Here is a 21,070-nt window from a genome sequence, read left to right as displayed (position 1 = left end):
AACAAAGAACCCATTTTTTCCCCCCGGTTAAAAGCGGGACCAGAATTAGCCTTCGGAGGACAAAAGAAGTTTAAATGTGTTTAACTGAGAGGCAACTATCCATCCAAAAAAACTCCAACAGCCCCCCTTTCAGATACAAATGGCTGCTTGTGCTCAATGCTATTTTGAAGCCACCACGGATAGAAAAGCAGGGAAGAAGCCAAGGGGGAAAAGGATGAACGCAACTGTCCATGGATCATTCGGCCCCAGCAGTGATCCTGGCTGGAACATGAAGCCAAGGGGTCATGAGTGACCTGACAACTTCCCCAGGAGGGATTTTGCAGAGTTTTTTTGGGTTAACTACCAATTCTCGGGTTTTCCCCACCCCCACCATCCAGGACACCTGTGTTATCCAAAGGTGAGCCCAGCCACCTCAGCACAAATAAAAACCAGAACTAGGAGGAGCTCTGCAAGAAGAACTCAATAGAAACTCTCTATTTTCTCCCAAGACTTCCAAATTCTGCAAAGAAACCCTGGAAAATTCCCCAAATGAAAGTAAGAGTTACCTCCCAAAGGAACAACGGTACAAAACCCAACAGCCACGTCTCCATCTCCAGGAGATGGAAGGAGGGAATGGATGGAGGGATGGAACCATGGGGTCTTTGAAGGTCCCCTCCAAGTTGGGAACCATTTGGGGAACCAAAGCATGGTGGTAACTCCAAAAGAGAGACACTGTGCAATGTTTTCTGGAATGTTTATTTGCTAACACCTGCCCTGCTCTCCCAATGGCCCCGTGCCATTCCTGCAGAGCATCTTCCACTCCAACAACCCCCTGGCCACAGAGGAGAAAGAGAAGGAAAGGAAATGAATGATCCAGCATTTTGCAAAGCTCTGCTTAGCCTAGACCCTCCACACCCAAAAGTACTGACCAGGGAACACGCCAGCATCCATGGCACCAGCTGAAACTCTCATTTCAGGAAAAAAAAACCAAGGATGTCATCCAGGCAAGCACAGGAGAACCTCAAGAGGCTGCAGGACAAGTTACAGGGTCACTTCCACACTCAATATTAAGACATGGTAACAGCTACCAGTGAGTTCTGAGCTTGTGGATTTTGTATGGGGATTATCTGAATTTTCATAACAACAAAGAAGCACTTTCCAGGTTAAAGCACAATAATTCAGTTTTCAACTCCTGATCCATTGTGATTCTGGACTTCCAACACGAAACATCAATTCAATCCAAATTAAAAGTGCCAGATGACATTTATTCCAGGAGCTCCTGCCTCCACCACTTCAGGAGTGATGCTCGTGCAGGGCACCAGCCAGAAAGCCAAGAGCAGATCCAGAAGAATCCAAGGGCAAAGCCCCAGCAGACACAACACCAAGGAACCCACTCCAGCACTGACCTCACAGTGGGATTGTTGGCACGTCCTGTGCAGGGCCAGGAGTGGGACTGGATGATCCTTGTGGGTCCCTTTCAAGTTGGGATAATCTATGATTCTGTGATGGTGAAGATTATCCCCTATAAGCCAAGTTTGAGCTTAACTGAGACGAGAACAACGTGACAAGTGAACTTTTTTCTGTCCCTATCTAAAAATGGGATCTCGAGCTCGGGGTCACTGAGAAAAACCAGCAGGAGCTGTTCTTTTTTTTTTTCCTTTGAACTCCTGGTTTAATGGCACAATCACGACTCCAGAAAGTGGAAACGTTCAGCTGGGCTTTTCAACAGCTTTGTACGATCAAATTAAACAAAACCAAATATAGAAAAGCATGCAAACTTGCACAAGCCTTGGCTACTCGGAGAAAAATCCGAGAAATCATTACAGGGGACTCTGGTAATGAAGTCCAACTTCTGCCCTACTGAAAGCTGAACCAATTGGCACTGAAAATCAGGGGGAGGAAAAGAAAAAAAGACGTTTTGAATCACTAACATTTATGCCTGACAGAGGGGGGTTGGGTTTATGCTGCAGATTAACCTTTCAGACCATGGCACAGAGCATCGTCTTCGGGCCTGAGAGTAATTAACACTTTGAATTAACAGGGAGATGTTGGTCATAGCCAGGAAGGTAAAGGTCAGTGCCTGTCCCACGGGGTAGTTACATATAAAAGAGGTTGGCAAATGTTTAGCAGCTGCCTCATGGGGTTGAGTTTAACATGCTGACAAGAACCTTCAGTGCTCTGCCAGGGATCCAGGATGGCTTGGAGCAATCCTTGCACACCAGGGAATGCCAGGAGCCCGGTTAAATCTGACTAAAGGTCTACAAATCTTCACCAGGGTCCCAATCTGCGAGTTACTGATTTGTGGGGGTTACAGTTTTATGGCAAGGCCTGTTATTTCAGCTCAGGCTTTTCCCATCTACTGCTGTCAGTCATTGGCTACTTCATATTTATCACCTCACCATACTGATCAACTTATTCATATTTATCAACTACTACCAACTCATCAGCTGGCCATTTCACATTCATCAGGGCTCAGGTAAGTCTCCAAGCACTGCAAAATCACTTTAGAGAACACAGACTTTGACTTTAAAGGGTTGTACGGGTCCAAAGCCAGGCTGAAAATCTTTGCTTGTAAATCCAGAAGCTCCTCTGAGCTGCTAAATGTGATGGACACGAACCTGTTGGAGCAAGTCCAGAGGAGGCCAGCAAGGTGATTAGAGAGCTGGAGCACCTCTCCTATGAGAAACAAATTGAGGGAATTGGGACTGTTGAGCCTGGAAAACAGAAGGTTTTGGGGTGACCTTCCAGTACCTGAAGGGAACCTACAAGAAAGGTACAGGGAGACTATTTACAAGGGCCTGGAGTGACAGGACAAGGGGGAATGGCTTCCCATTGCCAGAGGGCAGGGTTAGATGGGATACTGGGAAGGAATTCCTGGCTGTGAGGGTGATGAAGCCCTAGCATAGGTTGGCCAGAGAGGCTGGCTGTGGCTGCCCCTGGATCCCTGGAAGTGTTCCAGGCCAGGCTGGATGGGGCTTGGAGCAACCTGGTCTAGTGGAAGGTGTCCCTGCCCATGGCAGGGGGTGGAAATGAGATGGCCTTGAAGGTCCCTTCCAACCCAAACCATTCTGTGATTCTATTAAATGAGCTGCACACTTGTGTGAGGGTCACAACAAATCCCTGCTGCTGCTGCTCCCCTTCCAGGCAAGGAATCTGCCAGGTGAAGGCAGCAGGGATGTGGAAGCTGGAGCTGACACAGCATCAGCTGGAGCACGGGCTGGGGACAGGGAGTTCCAGGAGTCCAAGCCCAGCAGGGAAAGGGAAGCATGGCGTTTCCTTCCTGGCATCAAAAATAATCCCTGCTCCCTGCTTCCCCCACTTTCCCGTGCAGCCTGAACCGAAACCTCGGCTCCTGGGAGCCCAGGAGGGCTGGGAAACACAGCTGGGGTTTATTTTTTTTTTTTTTCTCCAGGAAGAACCTGGTTTTGCATTTGTCTGTGCCAAGAACTGTGCCAAGAGGCAGAGACATGGCACGAGCGATGTTCAGGACATTTTGTACAGCAAACCCCACGGAGCTGTTCCCCTTGGAAAGCCGTTCCTGGGAATGCAAGAGGCATCTTAAATCACACAGAAGGGCTGCAGAGACCTCTGTGAGGGCAGAACATTACGAGAAGGAGTGAAAGGCTGCTCAGTAAAGTGTTTTAAACCTGACACATCCTCAGCTTTCAACCCGTGCCGGCGCCTCGCCGCAGTCACATCCCACCAGCTTGTCCAGCATTCAGTTCCAACTGCAGGTTTTAATTCCCACAGCAACCACTAAATTCACATCTACAGCTCGAGAACCCACATCTCAATTAAGGCATAAAATCAGCCTTAATTGAGATGCACATGGAGTGCATTTCAATTCACAGGGACACCCCCCCTCCCCGCCCCTTCCACAATCACCACTTGGGAGAAGGGCAAAGGAAAAAACCGAGGCAGCCCCGTCATCTGATAGCCCCTTTATCCCATTTATCCCAGGAGCTGGAGCTCCAAATGCTTTCCCCCTGCCGACCCGTGGTTTTTTAAAAGTCCCTTTCCTGCTCTGCTGCTCCAGCAGCTATTGCAGCTCCTTCCTCCAGGAGCACTCCCGACGCTTGGCAGCTCTCCGGGCGAGCTTAGGGCTCAGCAGCAGTAGTATACAAGTCTCCAGCGTTGTATAAACACTGTATTTTCCTTGTTATTTTGGGATATCCCCTACTGCAGATGGGCTCTCCTTCCCTGCACTCCATCAGGACAACAGAGCCCTGATACACTGAATAAATCTCTTTTTTCCCCCCCATCCCCGGTGCGCAGTTAAACCCCACAGGATGGGTATCTGGAGGGTTAGGGTGGAATCCACCTTTGGGAAAGGCTTCTGTGGGATAGGACCAGATTCCTTTTCACACACACATCCAGGATTAAATCCACAGGAGAGCAAAGAGCCTACAAACACCCCTCCATCGCATTAACACTGGAGACAGATGACTAAAAATCTCCTGCACGAGCTTGAGTGGGTACAGAGGGAATTCTGCAGGCCTGTCTGGGCTGGATCATGGATTTCTGACGGATTCTTGGAGACAAAAGGTTTGCAGCTGCAGCTGGCTTGCCTGCAGTGCTCTCCACCTTCAGAGCATCAGTGGATGCAGCCACAGCAGAGGTTTCAGCTCATTCCTTAATTATAAATGATGGCTTTTAGAGCAACAGGATTCAAGTCCTCAGCGTTCCCACAGGAGCCATCCCAAAGGATCCTCCTCCTCCTCCGGAACAAAACATGGCAGAGCCAAAGGCCACCCATCCCACTGGGTGTTTTTCCACAGGAGCTGAATTCGCTGGCCCTGGCCCTTTCCAAATGATGTGTGAGCACCAGAGGTGGGTTTGATGGGGATTATCCCTGCTCTGGTCTAGTACCACTTGGGAAGTTGACATGGAAAAATGGCTTTCCATTACAACATCCCTCAAATTTTTTTATTTATATACATTTTTATATGTATATACACGTGATGTGTATGTTTATATGCCTAATATTTACATATATATATTTATATATATAACATAAAATGGATGTTATAAAGATTAGACACACTATGTATATGTTTTATATTATATATTATAATTATAAATAATATATCACAATTACACATATATATTTAAATATTAGGCATGTAAACACACACATATATACATTTACACCATATATACACACATATATAACATATATGCACATATAATATAGACAAAACCAAACTATGTGCACACATAATATATAAACACACAAAATGTGTGCATATATAAAATAAATGTGCAGATATATGTCATATACACATATATAAATGCTGTATATCCAAGACCCAGTGCAAGGACTCAAACCAACTCACAAGCCAGGCACTTCTGCCTGCAAAAAGTGAATTTTTACCTGATAATCTACCTAGGAAATAAAAAACAACTCCCAACATTTTGAGCTTTTCAATGAGGTTGGTGCAGAGGGGCTGAAACTGCCCAAGGGTTTTTATAAGAAAATAATAATAATTTAAAAAAGTGGTTGCCATAATTTTTTAAAAATTTTTTTTTAATTTAAAAATTAATATGAAATCCACATTTAATTGAAAAAATACAGATGTGGACCTGAGTGCAGGCTGCTGACAGCTCAAGAGGGGTGTTCAAGTACCTTTAAGCTCAAATTCCTCCTGATAACACCTCAGTGCTGCACTCCCAACTCCAAGGAGTTGCCAGGAGCTCTCCAAGCCAGAGGCTGGGTGTTGGCTGGATCCACACCCCTCCTGGGAAGCTGGAGGGGGAGAAAAAGTCCTTCAAAGAAGAGACTTCCAGCCAGAAATAGCTGGGAAGTGCCCTGGGTGAGCTCAGGGGTGGGATGGACCCTCTCTTCCATCTCCTGTTCCCTAGGGATGCAGTGCCTGGCCACCATGCACGGAAAACAAGGGAAAAAACATTTAAAAACTTGAAAAGGAGAGGAAAAATTAAGACTACAAGTGAAACAAAGGGAAATCAACCACTAAAAATAATTGCAGAGAACCTCCTCTGGTTGCCCTGGTGGGTTTTCCTTTTCCATGTGTCCATGAGGGGTGAGGGCACAACTTCACAGCACCAACAAAAGAGGGGAAGGGAGGGAAGGGATCCAGGAATCCACAAGGATCATCAAGTCCAACTCCTGGCCCAGCCAAGAGACAGCCAAGAGAGCTGATGATGGTCCCAAAGATGCTGGAGATTTTTCATTGCATATATATCTAAAAAAATTATATTTTATATATATATTTGCCCATGTATTTATTTCATATAACTACATATTTTATAAATGTATCTGTACATACACACACACATCTGCATTGCTGAACCTACTGCTCCCAAGGAAGGCTCCCTCCAGCCTTCTTGCTGCTCCCACTGACCTCTGGAAACCCAGATTCCTTTAAACATGCCAAAGCCACTCCTTCCACGATAATTATGGAGAAAAAAAACACATTAAACCAGAGCTATTTCCATTTATCTTGAGTCCAACAGAATTGCTGATGTGTTTTGCTGGGTGACAGTCTCTGTCTTGGGGCAGAATCTACAATTTAATGAAGATATGAGTCTTTTGGGGTATGGAGTGCACTGGACTAGAGCCCCCTCCACCCCCCAACAGGGATTTAAATTGCAGAGCAAAGTTCAAAATGGAACAAAAATCCTCCCAGCCCTTGGTCACGGCTCTTGAAAAATGATACTTTGAAAGAGGGAGATAAACAGCCTATAAAATTATTATCAGACTGGTGTAATAAAGCTGTAGCCACGACAAGCTGATGCTCCCGGTGCTAATGGGAGTTAAGAGGGGTTTTAAATGCCATCTCCCATATGTGTGTGACACATGCTGGGGAAAATACAATCCACAGCAGCCACCCTGCAGCAACCACCCGCAGAAGGGCTTTTATCCATGGGTAAACACAAAGTGGAACCTCAAATTCTCCTGTGGCTGCCACCATGGGCAGCTATCAGCACTGCTTTCAGGCAGTCATGGAACGGTTTGGGTTGGAAGGGACCTTAAAGATCACCAAGTTCCAACTCCTGCCATGGGCAGGGACACCTTCCACCAGCCCAGGTTGCTCCAAGCCCTGTCCAACCTTGGCCTTGGACACTTCCAGGGATCCAGGGGCAGCCACAGCTTCTCTGGACAACCTGTGCCAGGGCCTCACCACCCTCACAGCCAGGAATTCCTTCCCAATATCCCATTTAACCCTGCCCTCTGGCAGTGGGAAGCCATTCCCCCTTATCCATCCCTTGTCCCCAGTCCCTCTCCAGCTCTCCTGGAGCCCCTTTAGGCACTGGAAGGGGCTCTCAGGTCTCCCTGGAGCCTTCCCTTCTCCAGGTGAACACCCCCAGCTCTCCCAGCCTGGCTCCAGAGCAGAGGGGCTCCAGCCCTCAGAGCATCCCCATGGCCTCCTCTGGACTTGCTCCAACAGGTCCATGTTCTTCCTGTGCTGAAGACCCCAGAGCTGGATGCAGCATTCCAGCAAAGTCCAAAGCACAGGGAGCAAATTACCTGCAAGACAAGCCCTGCAGCCTCATCCTGCCTTGTGTTTGCAACAGAAATGAAAAAAATCTCCCCTCTTTCAGTTTAAAACCACTCCCCCTCGTCCTATCCCTATCTGCCCTTCTTTATTTTCAGGAAAACAAAGCGTTCAGGAGATCATCCACACGCACCCCCACGGAGGTGCCCAAAATAGGGTGGACCTGTGCTGGAATTCAAATTGAAGAAGAATTGTTTTCTCGCATGAAAAATGGTTTGACTTATTAAAAAAAAAAAAAAAAAAAAGAGCCATGGACAAAAGGAGCCTTGTTCCCAACGCTGGGATTCCATGAGCACGACCCAGTGCAGGAGACCTCCCTCTCGTCCCGGCGTGCCAGGGAACACGTTCATGGATCGCCACCGTGAGTCCCGACGTCAGAGGCCCCGTGTTGTCCCAGAGATTCAAGAGCAAGGAAAAAAAAAAAGAGGAGGGGGAGGAAAAAAGCCTGTGGAGAGGACACTGAGCACATTGGGATGCAACACTGCGTGTGGATGTTCCATGTGTCCTTGCTCAGGAGAATTACGGAGCGTCTCCCGCTAATGAGGGGACGTGCCGGGAGAAGAAGTGGCCTTTCATTGGGATTCTAAGCGAGGCTGGCAATGGAAAGTCCATGTCTTGATGAGGCAGGGGTGGGAACTGAAGCACTGAAGAGCTGATACATCAAACCCAAACATCCCCGAAACGCTGCCCCTTGCCAGGGTAGGGCTGTGCTTGAGATGCTCAATCCATGGGACGCCGAGCTTTGGAGCATCTCTTCCAGAGCCAGGTCCACACACAGGCTTCAGGGAAAAGAGCAAATCCCAACAGGCCTGAAAGTTACTGTTTTTCTAAAGTAAACTCTAGGAAGGAAGCTCTTTTCAGTGGTAACAGGATGACTCAACCGGCACTTGGAAATTTCCTAACTTGGACTGAATTTACTAACTTGGAAGTTTGATTCATTAAGGTGCCCCCACAGAATCTCCTCCTTGCACTGTGAGTATTGAAACACGAGTATCTCCTCCTCCTCAGGCTGAATTGATTTATCTCATGCTGGTCTCACCCACCAGCACCCTCACCCTGAACATCCACTGGCCTGTGGGAAGAACAGCAAAATCCCCTTCTTGTGTCTGTGGGATACCACAGGTGTAAAACAAATACACTTATTATACACATATCACAGAATCCCAGAATGGTTTGGGTTGGAAGGGACTTTAAAAGCCCATCTCATTCCACCCCCTGCCATGGGCAGGGACACCTTCCACTAGGCCCCGTTGCTCCAAGCCCCATCCAGACTGGCCTGGAACACTTCCAGGGACAGGGCATCAAGACTCCCTGTAAAGTGTTCCCTGTAATTTTTAGCTGTTCAGACATTTAAATGCTTGCACAGCCATACCCAACCCTGTTTAAACCCCTGAGCAGGGAGAGAAGTTTTCCAGCGATGCTGAACCCAGCTGGAATGCCAGGAAACCCTCCAGAGGAGTCAAAAGCTGGAGTCACCTCAGCTCCCCAACACCCCCAGCACTGAAGGGCTCAGGAGGGTCTTTGCCAGTGCAAAACTCCTTTAAATCCCTGCCCCAGCACCCCAGAGAAATTCGGACTGCTCATTTTTCTACGGAAGGGAATAAAGGAAAGCAAAGGTGGACTAATATTTTTTTAATTTAATTTTTTTGAAACAGGTTCCTTACAACCTGATTTTACCGACTGTTCCCCCCCCCACACACACACACACACTCCCTTTCACTGGCTGCTCCAGCCTCCATGGAATCGTGAGAAATGGCAGAAAACTCAATTAAGGAAGGTGGTTTCCATGATTCATCCAGCACAAAATCGGAAGCATCGGACACAAATGCAGCAGCAGAGGAAGGAAGGAAGGAAAACCACTTCTCCAGGGAGCACTCATCTGCCTTGACAACCAGCTCAGCCTCCCTCACCCTCCAACCCTGCACCAGGCTTCCTTCCCTCTCCAAAAAGGACAAGTGTCCCAGGGTGGTGGTGACAGCAGGCTGCAGTCCTGACTCATCCCCAAGGAATGTGCCATAGGCAGCTGGTCCCTGCCAAGACATCATTCCCAGTAGCGGAGCCAGAGGACAACGTGGATCAGGATGGACACATAAGGCAGATGAAGCAGAACCATGGGCAACCTGAACTCCCAACCTCTCACCAGGCAACTCCCCAAGTGCCTTAACAATCTCTGGTTAAAGCCTAATCCCCTGGAAAGTGAGGGTTTGAGCCCCCAGGATCCCTCAGGATGCCCTGGGGCAGCATCATTCCACCCCAAACCTGTGAGCCAGCGTTGGTCCCTCTCCTGCAGATCCAGATGGGATCCTGGTCTCCAGGACAAGGCCCTGGCACAGGTTGCCCAGAGAAGCTGTGGCTGCCCCTGCATCCCTGGAAGTGTTCAATGCCAGGTTGGACGGGGCTTGGAGCAACCTGGGCTGGTGGAAGGTGTCCCATGGCAGGGGGTGGAACTTGGTGACCTTTAATATCCCTCCCAACCCAAACCAGTCTGTCGTTCTGTGATCATTTTAAATTTCCGCCTGTTGGCCCAAGCTCACTGATGAACACAACACACACTTTTAAGGCTTTTAACACCTCTGAGCTTGACCTTGGGTCTACCTGAGCCCCAGTCCAGGCACTAAAGCTGCAGGGCAGGACGTGAGGGATGGCAGTGGGGACAATTCCTGCTGCAGATGCTCTGGAGCTGGACACGGTGTCGAGCAAAGCTCTGTGCAGCATCAGCGAGGAAGGGAAGCTGAGCAAGAGGCGACAGAGCTCCTTCCAGGCAATTTCATAAAGCACAGACTTTCTAATTGAGTTTGGAGTTTCAGCAATTAACCCTTCCAAAAGTACATCTGCCTGCAGGGAGGAGGGGAAAATAGAGAAAACAACCACCAAACAAGCACGTATAATGGGCTGGGAAGAGATTTAAAATGCAATAATTGGCAAGATGGATTTTTGGGTTGCTGTCGAGCTGTGCTGCAAGCTGAAAATCAGCTGAGATTATCAAGGGGAAGGTTTAATCAGGCTTTGTTTTTATGTGCTATTCTCAGCCTGTTGGCCAAATTCAGCAACATTTTGCCAAAAATTGGGGGTCTCCAAGATCCCACCTGGTCTGGAAGAGAGGGATCAGTGCTGACACAGGGATGTGCCATGCACAGAGCTCCCAAAAGAGGTTCATATCCGACTGGCCACAGAGTGTGAGCTGCACCCAGAGGTGTTGCAACCTCGTTGGGAAATGGCTGAGTGCAAGAAAAACTGAGGAGAGCAGTTCTGCAAAAATAATAAAAAATCAGAAAACAAAAAGGCTTCCTTTTGGTTTTCTGGGCACTTCTTATCCCCTTTCCCATCAGTTCTACCTGGTGGAAACCCACGCCTGGACAGCAAGATCAATGTGTCAAAAGCAAAACTGGGCAAGAAAACTAAGTTACAGCAACTCTGCTCATCATTACTCTGTTCAGCTGGAATTTGGGGTTCTCAGTCATTTTTTTCAAATTATACACCTGAAAACCCTGAGAGCCACCAAGAGCACTCAGAACTGAATCTCACTAGCTGAGTTTTGCTCCGTTTTGTTTCTCTGCCCTTTTCTAAGCAATCAGTTAATTCACATTTCAGAACGAGAACAAAGAAACGCAGCTTCTCTAAGATGTTTTAGCACTGAAAGACTCTTCTCCCTAACCTGCCCAGGGTTTGATGCTGGGCTGAAGTGCCAAGAGCTCCACCAGGGCTGTAAATCTCCTTCCTTCCCCTTGTCTGTGAGAAAAACCACCACTAAAAAAAAAAATCCTCCAAACAGCCAAACCAGGAGCCGGCGGTGTCGGTGAAACCTGTGATGTTGAAACAACCAAAGTTTGCAGTGCAAATACTCCCTCCTGCCTTTCCCAACTCAGTAAACACTCCCCACATCCACAATTCCATGTAGTTATCCTTTTTTTCTATCCCATCAAAGACCAAGGGTTAAAATCCAGGTGCCTGAGTTTGCTGAATCATTGAGTCTCAGAATGGTTTGGGCTGGAAGGGACCTTAAGGACCACCTCATTCCAACCCCCTGCAATGGGCTAGGACACCTTCCACCAGCCCAGGTTTCTCAAAGCCTCCTCCAACCTGGCCTTGAACACTTCCAGGCATTCTGTTTTGAATACAATTTCAGTTTTTCTATGGTTGAGAGAGACACATCCAAATGCCTGGTCAAAACACAAGCCCTGAACACAAACACAAGGGGAACAGTGGGGAAAACGAAAGGAACAGGGAAAAAAAACCAAAGAAAAAGAAAACCACAACAACAACAAAAAAGGGAAGTGTGTGAATGTGGTGATTTCCATGGTTTTTAGCTCCCTTTAGAGTGACGTGGACTCAGCTTCCCCGCGTGCCTTACGTCAAATCGAAACCTGAGGGAGCTGGAAGAGGAAACTACTGATTTGGGCTGGGTGGGAGCAGCAAACCCAACAATTTCCTGTCTGTGGTACGACAAAGCCAGGCTCTGGTATCCGCGGGAACGCCGCCACCGCCTCCCGCCCCGCTCTCCTTCCCCTCCGAGCAGGATCCCTGTCTTTGGCCGGGCTCTCTCAAGCCAAATCAGAAATAAATATATCATTATATAGCAACAGAAATTTTTAAAAAATAAAATAAAAATAAAATCTAATTTTATTTTTTGCTCTTTAAGAGTCGTCGCCATTCTAAATGCCTCTATACGGCTCTTACCTCCCCCCCCACCCCGAATTCCTCTGGTCTTTGGCAGTTCAGCTGAATATCCCACTCAGGCTCACAAAGAGGACATTATCTGAGCCATGATCTTGCAGTTTGGTGTGAGCCTAAGCAGAGGCTTCCTGGAGCCCAAAGTTGGATGTAAAGCAACAAGCCGGCCCCGCAAGGATCACTGTGAATGGGCAGAGTGTGTGTTAACAGGCGCTGGCACGTCACTAAATGTCACTAAAAATGTGTTATTTGGACGATGAGGATTCAGCACAGGCCACTAGAAAAGGTCTTAATCAAGTGCCAGTGTGGAAACGCAGCGCATGTTAGCGGGCCTCCCTGAGGATGCTGCTGAAGTGGGAGCATCTCTGCTGGGAGCATCCCTGCTGGGCAGCATCCAGCAGCTTCCAGGGTACCAATTCCAACTCAAAAAGGCCCAGAATCCTGCCTGCTTCTGAATCAGGGGGACTTTGGTGCTCAGCAGAGTCTCAGATCCCACCCCATCCCACCCACCACTGGCAGTGTAAGTTCTGCTGTTCAAAAGCTCAGGAAGAAGTTTTCCAGGGGAATCTGGAGCGGGGTCAGTGTGGAGCATCAGAGGAGTCCTGCCTGCACAAACCACAGCAGCCCGAGCCACCCCCAGCAGCAAACACCACCCCCATTTATCACGTTATTCCAGACAAGCTCTCACCACCCAGCCTGGGGGGAACACAAACAGCTCCCGGCGGACTGAAGGGCCCTCAGAGCCCTCTCGTGAACATCTCGCGCTTGAAGAGCAACACTGAGGAGTGACTGAGTGCTCTTACTGAAGGGAGGCATCCCTCTCGTCTCCTCTGACAACTGGTGGACAGCTGAGCAGCTGCAGAGCTCGCAAGTGAAGGTGCCTGGCACCGAGTACTGATGATCAGATCAGTAATTTTGGAAAGCGTGGCTACCATCATACAACCATGGAATGGTTTGGGTTGGAAGGGACCTTAAAGATCACCAAGTTCCAACCCCCTGCCACAGGCAGGGACATCTTCCACTAGCCCAGGTGGCTCCAAGCCCTGTCCAACCTGGCCTTGGACACTTCCCAGGGATCCAGGGGCAGCCACAGCTTCTCTGGGCAACCTGTGCCAGGGCCTCACCACCCTCCCAGCCAACAATTCCTTCCCAATATCCCATCTAACCCTGCCCTCTGGCAGTGGGAAGCCATTCCCCCTTATCCTGGCACTTCAGACCCTTGTCCCCAGTCCCTCTCCAGCTCTCCTGGAGTCCCTTTAGGCACTGGAAGGAGCTCTCAGGTCTATTCTCTCTTCTCCAGGTGAACACCCCCAGCTCTCCCAGCCTGGCTCCAGAGCAGAGGGGCTCCAGCCCTCAGAGCATCCTTGTGGCCTCCTCTGGACATGCTCCAACAGGTCCATGTCCTTCCTGCGCTGGAGACCCCAGAGCTGGATGCAGCATTCCAGCAAAGTCCAAAGCACAAGGAGCAAGCCACCTGCAAGACAAGCCCTGCAGCCTCATCCTGCCTTGTGTTTACAACAGACCTGAGCTGGGACAAGGACTCTGCATTTCTCTCTCTCATAGCCTTAAGCTGTTGCAAGGAGTTCATTCCAGTTTAAAGGCAAAGAATTTCCCCAGCAACTCTCACGAGGGCTTGGAGTGTTTATAAGCACTGCAAGACCTCAAACACAAACCTGGGCAAATCAGTGACGCTGCACTTTGCTGGTGTTTTATTCACAACCCTTTCAGGGGTCCATTAAGGAAAGGAGACTTCACAGGGAGAAGAACACTAATATTTATAATTGATCTTGCCAGGAGTAGAGCTGACATCCTTGAAAGATAACACAGCAAAGTCCATTTGATGCTGAAAAGAGCCCCTGGGGTGAACCCCAGGCACATTTGCAGACTAAAACTGGAGAAAGAAAGAGCTTGAAGTGCTGCAACCAAAACACTTTGTACTCGACAACTCCTGTGCCAATCCTCAGGTGACATCCCGCCCTCTCCCAAGTGATGGAAAGGAGATATCAGAGGAGCTGCCAAAGGGAACAATGGAGGTTAAACCAGTTGCCCAAACCCTTATCCAAGCTGTGATTCACAAAAAAACCCAAGGCCTTAGGAGATGTCATCACTTAATGCCTACCATTATCAGCCACTCTCTTTCAGGGCAGAGGGTTTGCTTTGTATCCATGTCAGCCCTCCTGCCCATCCCACCTCAATAAGACAGGGATGTCACCTTGCCACAGGGCAGCACCTCCCAAACACCTTTTGGTCAGAAGGATTGCTCTCATTCTAAACCTAGATGGGTTTTTTTCATTCACTTATCTCTCTTCCTCAGGTACAAACTCCCTAAAGATGCTCAGTCCTCTCCCAGTGCTCCCAGCAAGCCCCCAGAACTGGAGCTGGCTGCCACCCCTACACTGCCTGTAGAAGAATCCTGGAGAGAAATCCACATTTCCATCACAAAACTTCCATCCACAGACCTTCTGAATCTGCTCAGTGCACATTTAGGTCATCTGTCTTAAGCTGCTCCTCTGCCAGACACCATTTGTCCCCCCTGCCCTATTTCTGTCAGCTATTCTTTTATTCCCACGACCATACAGAGCATCCCCTAAACCCATATATCCCACAGAATTCCATATAGCCCACAGAGCTCCTCCCAAGCACATTTAGAAACAGCGGGATTTTTTTTTCTTCCATGTGTTTTAAACAGCCTTAAGTTGACAACAACAATAAGCTGCGTTCACTTCCTTCCTTCCTCTGCTCCCAGTGATTTTAAGCCTCTTTTTTAATATTTTTTTTTGTTTGTTTGTAAGTCAATAGTGGCAGAATTCCTAAAAAACCCTGGGTGAGCACCAGGAGTTTCCAGTACAGACCCCAACCCGTGTGGAGCAACTAAATGCTACTGCTCTTGAAACCTCAGCAGTTTTTTCCCCTATTTTTCAGGGATGACTTTGCCAAGAACTTGGCACGGCTCAATTAACGAAGTGGCTTAATCCAGCGGGTGATGAATAACAGGGGAGCCAACAGGTCATTGCAATTCACTTGAGTAACCAGAATCCCTATCTGCTGCTTGGGCTTTTTCCAATCCCTGCCTGCATTAGCGACAGATTTTAATTGCCTATTCCCAAACAGTCCGACCGCAGCCGCTCTGCGCAGGCAGGCACCGAGTCCATGGGATTTATGGATACCTGCAGCCTCACAGTTAAGGAGGAGAGACTTTGCTGTGTTCCTGTTTCATCCCAACTCTCCCCAAGGAAAAAAGAGGCATTTACTGCAATCCTACAAGCATCAGAAAACACTGATGTAAATCTAGATTCTTCCTTTTTCCAAGCTCTCCTCGCTGCTGGGAGGAGGGGAGGCATTTTTCCCCGCTACTCACTAATGGCTGAAGAGCTCCTACCAGCATCCCACAACCAGAGCCTGCCTGCAAATTCTCAGCAATGTCCAAAACTTCAGTGAAACTCCACGACAGGCCATAGGAATCTCCTTTCCCTGCCCTCTGGCAGCACAAAATCTATAGGATTTGTCCGAAGAGATGGAGCAGGCAAACCCCTGCCCAAGGCACAGACTCCCCCCTTCCCTCCTCCCCCTGCAATGTTTAAGTTCATTGGGGATCCCACAGGGAAACCCAGAACTGCAGGGCAGCTTTATTTTTAGGAAATTTCCTTTAAAACTCGCAGCAAAAATCTGTTTGGCAAGAGATGAGTAATTTTTTTAATGTTGGGAGTTGTTAAAGTAAGGAAATAAACAGCGGCAGGGACAGAGGAACGGCGGGGAGGAACAGGTTAAAAACGCAGGGGAAGGGTTTCAACGTGGAAAAATTGCAAAATTAATTTATGTGGAGACGAGGCAGCGCAGGGGCTGGATGAAGGAAGGCATTGAGGAGCACGGGAGGACAAGGAGCGAGTCCCATCCCACCCCGCTCCGCTAAGCCCGACCCCGATAAACTGGCAGGAGCTCAAAGAAGAGCCATAAAAATAATGAGAGGGCTGGAAGAGCTGACACGCAGGGAGATTAAAAGGAACTAAATACGTATAGCTTGGCTGGGCGACAAAAGCCAAGGGGAAAGGGAAGGCCACAGCCGGAATATCCACGGGTCCTGACCATCCCGGGGAGGGGAGCGCCGGGGCTGAGCCCCCTGGGGAGCACCATCCCCTCTCCCCCGGCGCTGCGGCCGCTGCATTCCTTCCCTCTAATACAATCCCTAATTTAACAAGTGGAGAGGATCCGGGCAAACATTTGGGGGGTGGGGGAGGTGCATTACGTCAGGAGCTAATTTAGGTCCTCGCTGGGCTCCGGCCCCGTGCACATGCCTGGCTTTCCCTCTGCTTCGGCGGCTCCACACCGAGGGGGAGCGTCGCTTGTTCATTCATGGGTGGATTTTTTTTTATCATTTCTAGAAAGCTGGTTTGTTTTGTTTGTTTGTTTTTGGTTTGGTTTGGTTTTTCCCTGAGCGCTCAACTCCAGCAAAACTTTCTGCAGCTCCAGCACCGAAGTAAAAACAAAGCAAAACAAAATAAAAAACCAAACAAAATCAACTTTTCGGAGAGTTCAGACCACACAACTCCAGCACGAGACTCTTTGATGCGAGCGCTCGCGCTTCCTCCCGAAAGGAGCGTATTTATATCCGTCTCTTCCTTCCTGCAACTTCAGATAATTAATAAATCAAAACCTAAGCACGAGGGGAGGGGAGACCGGGATGGGGGTTGGGTTGGAGAAGAAGCCGCAGGAGCAGCGGAGCGGGACCTGCCGGCGCAGCTGACAGCTCCGCTACTCCCACGGCCGCAGGCACGCGCGGGACCTCGCAATTAATATTTTATTTGAGCAATTACAGCCATCAGCGCCGGGCTCCACCGCTAGGTAAACACGCCCGAGCCATAAAGCGCCGATAAAGGGAACAAGGGAGGAGGGGGGGCGGGGGGAAGGCTCCGGAGCTCCCCGCTTTTCGCCCCGGAGGCTCCTCCGCCGCGTTCCCACGAGCCCCGCACAAGCGGGCCCTTTGTCCAGGGGTGTCCCCAAGACTCCCCCTCGCCCACCTCACCTTCCCCCCATCACCCCACGGCCACAGCGGGGCCCTCGGAAGCGCTTTCCTCGCACGGAACTTCGGGGTTTAAGTTTTCGCTGTAAGCCGGAGAGCGCCCATAAACCCCCCCAACCCCCCACCACCCCCGTCCCAAAAGTGAAGCTGTTTCCTAGCTCTGTGCAAAATCCCCGGGTGTGAAGCAGCTGGTGGATGGGGCTGAGGCCCCGGGGTGTTAAAAGTTTGGCTGGTTGTGGCCCGAGGCGGTGAGGAGGAGCAGGGGGAGAGGGGGGAGCCTGGAAGGGAGCAGGGGGAGAGGGGCTGGAATGGGGGGCTAGGGCAGGGTGTGGGGACCTGGGGATGAGCGGCGTGCTGGGAGATAATGCACACTGCTGGGAAAGGGTGCTGGGGAGCTCGGGCAGGGCGCTGGGGCCAAAACACAGTACTGGGAGAGGGTGCTGGGAGCTGGAGCACAGCACTGGGTGCTCAGGCCCTGTACTGGGACAGGGAGCTGGGAGTTAAAACACAACGCTGGGGCAGCGTACTGGGAGCTAAAGCTGGATACCGGGAGCCAAAGCACGGTACTGGAGCAGGGTGCTCAGGCACTGTACTGGGACAGGGCACTGGGTGCTCAGGCACCGTACTGGGAGGGTGCTGGGAGTTTAAGCACAGTACTGAGAGAGGGTGCTGGGAGTTAAAGTAGAGTATTGGAGCAGAGTGCTGGGAGCTGGAGCACTGCACAGGGCAGGGTGTTGGGAGCCGGAGCAGGGCGCTGGGAGCTGGAGCACGGTGCTGGGAGCTGGAGCCCTGCACCGGAGCAGGGTGCTGGGAGCTGGAGCCCTGCACTGGAGCAGAGTGCTGGGAGCTGGAGCACTGCGCTGGGAGCCGGGGAGATGCCGGGCAGGGCGCCGCGCAGGGCGGGGGGTCCCGGGGCACTCACCGAGCTTCTCGACGAGGCGCAGCATGACGCCGCCGATGTGGATCTCGCCGGTGACCCGCAGGGTGACGTCGCGGCCCAGGTCGGTGACATGGACGCTCAGCTCCCACGTCCCGTCGGCGTAGCAGCCGTCCGGCATGCGGATCCCGTCCAGCGCCATGGCCCCGGCCTCCTGCGCCGCCGGCCGCGCCCGGCACGGAGCGGGATCCGGATCAGCGGTCGGGATGGGCCCGGCAGTGCCCGCTCCGCGCCCCGGGGGAGGGCTGGGGGCGCGGTGGGGCGGGATCGGGACGGGGGTGCCGCGCTCCCGCCGCCCCCAGCGCTGCCTGCGGGGCCGCCGCGGGAGGAGCAGGGCGGGCGGAGCGGCAGGAGGAGGAGGGAGCGAGGGGAGGGAGGAGGAGGAGGGGGATAATAATTAAAGGAAAAACGCGTCCCGCGCTGCCGGGCCCCTTGGCCTTTTATGGAAGCGAAGGACGGAGCAAGCGGGGGCCGCTCCAACATCCGGGAATCGCCGGGGGGCGGCCCGGCTGGGATCATCACGGCCCGGCTCTGCCCGGCCCGCTTGGGCTTCGCTTTACTCAGCTTGGCTCGGCCCGGCCCGGCTCGACTTTACTCGGCCCGGCTTATCCCGGCGCGGTTCTGCCCGACCCGGCTCATCCCAGCCAGGCTCATCCCGGCTCATCCTGGCCGAGCACAGCCCGGCTCATCCCGGCCCAGCACAGCCTAGCTTGGCTTGCCTCGGCTCATCCCAGCTTGGTTCTGCGCGGCTCTGCCCAGCCTAGCTTTGCTCAGCTCATCCCAGCTGGGCTCATCCTGGCTTAGCTTGTCCTGGCTCAGCTCATGGCCAGTGATCCCAGGGCAGGCAGAACTGGGGAACTCAGGAGCCGGACAGGAGAGCATCCATTAGGGCCGCTGGAACCTTGGTGTCCTGAACACACACGGCAACCGTGCCCACTCTGCACCCTTTAGGGTGTTTTTTAACACTGGCCCCAAATTTGTAGGCAAAATCCTTCCCGTTCAGCAAAGCCCTACCTTGGCGTAGAAGTCCGTGCCCGCGCCAAGGCCGGACGATGGGCTGGCTCCCTCCATCTTCATCATCTGTGAATCTGGGAAATGGGAACTGTCTTTAAATAAAAGACTCTGAAGCGGCACAAATGGAGGAAAAAAAAAATATTATCCGCTTCCTGTAGCTCTCCACCCAGTGATACACACATCCCGCCAGGCAACCGGGCTTCCTGAAAAACCGACGCGCGGAAGGGGCTGCAGTTTGAGGTGGATGTGTCCCGCACTCTGCCGGGCGATGGGAATTCACATCCCGGCAAAGCCGTGCCCTCCCCGGCAGCCTCGGGCATGGCTCCGCCAGCCCAAAGCTCCATGACCAGCATTCCCGCATCTCACGTAGCGAATGGCAGCGGGAGCTTTAGGACCGTAGAATTATGGGCTGGAAGGGACCTGGAAGAGCATCCAATTCCAATCCCCTGCCATGGGCAGGGACACCTTCCACTAGACCAGGTTGCTTTGGCGCCGTGGAGGCAACAAAACCCCTCAATGGGTAAAGTTTTCCCCCTTTTCACTTTGCTGTTATAGTGGAGATATTTCTAAAGGGCCTTTTCTCTCCTTTATCATATGCACTAATAAAACCTTTCCTGAGCTTGCTCCAGGCAGACTAAAACAGGTTTTATCCAAGGATTTGGGTTAACGAGGCTGATGCTGCCAGAAGGAGATTGGGTGACTGCTGCCCTGAACAGCGGGAGGGCGGGCAGCAAATGACCTCCCCCCCTCAAATCCTCCTGGGGCCTCAATCCCTGTCAGCATCACCCCCACTCCATCCCCCCAAACTTGGGAGATGGAGCGTAACTTAGAGGGTGACTTTGGAGCGCAGGGGGAAAGCCGGTCTGTAACAACAAAGCTTTCCCAGATGGTATCTCCGTGTTCCTCCAGCGTCAAACAATAGGGCAATAAATAGAAAGGGTTACTCTCAGCCCGGCGTGTTGGACGAGGTTCCCAGCTGATGCAATTGGATACGGCTCCGCGGAGCGAGTAACCTTTTAGTACAGCTGATTGCAGCCGTGAGCGGAGGCTGCCGGTTCCTTCTGCCCTTAAAACCCGCTCGTCTCTCTTTTCTCTCTTTCCCTGAGGACGGGGAAGCCGCCTTCCCTGCCCTTTCCATCCCCGGGGCTCCTTCCCTCGGCCGGTGGGTGTGTGGAGGGAGAGGCACCGCGATCTCCAGCGCCCGGCCGAGAGGCAAAGCAAGGTCAAAAATGCACCGGCGAGGCTCTTGCGTCAGAGGCAGCCAAGCATCCCCAGGGCTCTTCCCACTGTTCGCAGCGAGCCCTCGCTCCGCACGGGCAGCAATAGCCAAATAAGGTGCCGAAACGCGCGGCCACTTCCATCGGGACAGGGATGATACCTACCAGACCTGCCCGCAGCGCTGCTTCCAGCCCGCCCATCCTTCTGCCCCTGCTTCGTGGAAACCGGGATACTTTTCCCATGACATGGCTCAGTGGGCATCCTCAGGAAATCAGGGGTGAAGATGAGAAGATACTTCCCTGACGTGGGTCTATTCAATAAGTTTTGCCCCCTTTATTTTTGTGACCTTTATTTTGGTTTTTAAACCCTTATGGGCAGTTGTTGAAAGCAGCTGCTGTTCCCACTGGTGTTGCTGCTTGGCTGCTCCAGTGCTGCAGGCAAGCCGGTCGGACTGGCTCTTCCCAGGGTGACCAGCCATGGAACTCTGCCTTGTGCCTTCACTGGGTGATTGGAGCTGGAAAAGCAGCAGGACTGAGCTCCCAGCTCTCCAGAGGCAAAGAAATCCCCCCCAAATCTCCATGCCAAAAAAAGCTCTGTTCCCTCAAATTGTCCAAGCACAGTGTGCTCTGACCTGGAGTGGGCACCCCCTGCTTGGCCCCTGTCACCCTTTCCACTTCACCTGGGCCTTGAAATTCCCTGTCTGCAGTTCTTCCTTAA

The 21,070-nt window shown here is 51.3% G+C and overlaps 1 protein-coding gene and 1 long non-coding RNA gene across 5 annotated transcripts in view; both read right to left on the bottom strand.

Moving 5' to 3' along the window:
- Positions 1 to 18,372, bottom strand: part of FERMT2 (FERM domain containing kindlin 2) — a 52,186-nt gene extending 33,814 nt beyond the window's left edge. For 3 of the 4 annotated variants that reach the window (XM_050336118.1, XM_050336120.1, XM_050336121.1), the window contains exon 1: positions 18,107 to 18,275. In XM_050336118.1, the coding sequence (XP_050192075.1) occupies positions 18,107 to 18,263 (157 nt within the window). In that variant the 5' untranslated portion in view covers positions 18,264 to 18,275. Of the gene's footprint in view, positions 1 to 18,106 lie in introns of all 4 variants that reach the window. The other variant, XM_050336122.1, reaches the window with a different exon arrangement.
- Positions 1 to 21,070, bottom strand: part of LOC126650868 (uncharacterized) — an 80,808-nt gene that overhangs the window by 53,272 nt on the left and 6,466 nt on the right. The gene's annotated exons all lie outside the window — the stretch shown is intronic.

The sequence above is a fragment of the Myiozetetes cayanensis genome, unplaced genomic scaffold (genome assembly GCF_022539395.1).
Source record: "Myiozetetes cayanensis isolate MyiCay16 unplaced genomic scaffold, myiCay2020 scf6-25, whole genome shotgun sequence".
Classification (NCBI taxonomy): domain Eukaryota; kingdom Metazoa; phylum Chordata; class Aves; order Passeriformes; family Tyrannidae; genus Myiozetetes; species Myiozetetes cayanensis.
The sequence above is the reverse complement of the archived record's forward strand: the minus strand, read 5'-3'. Positions and strand labels throughout refer to the sequence as shown.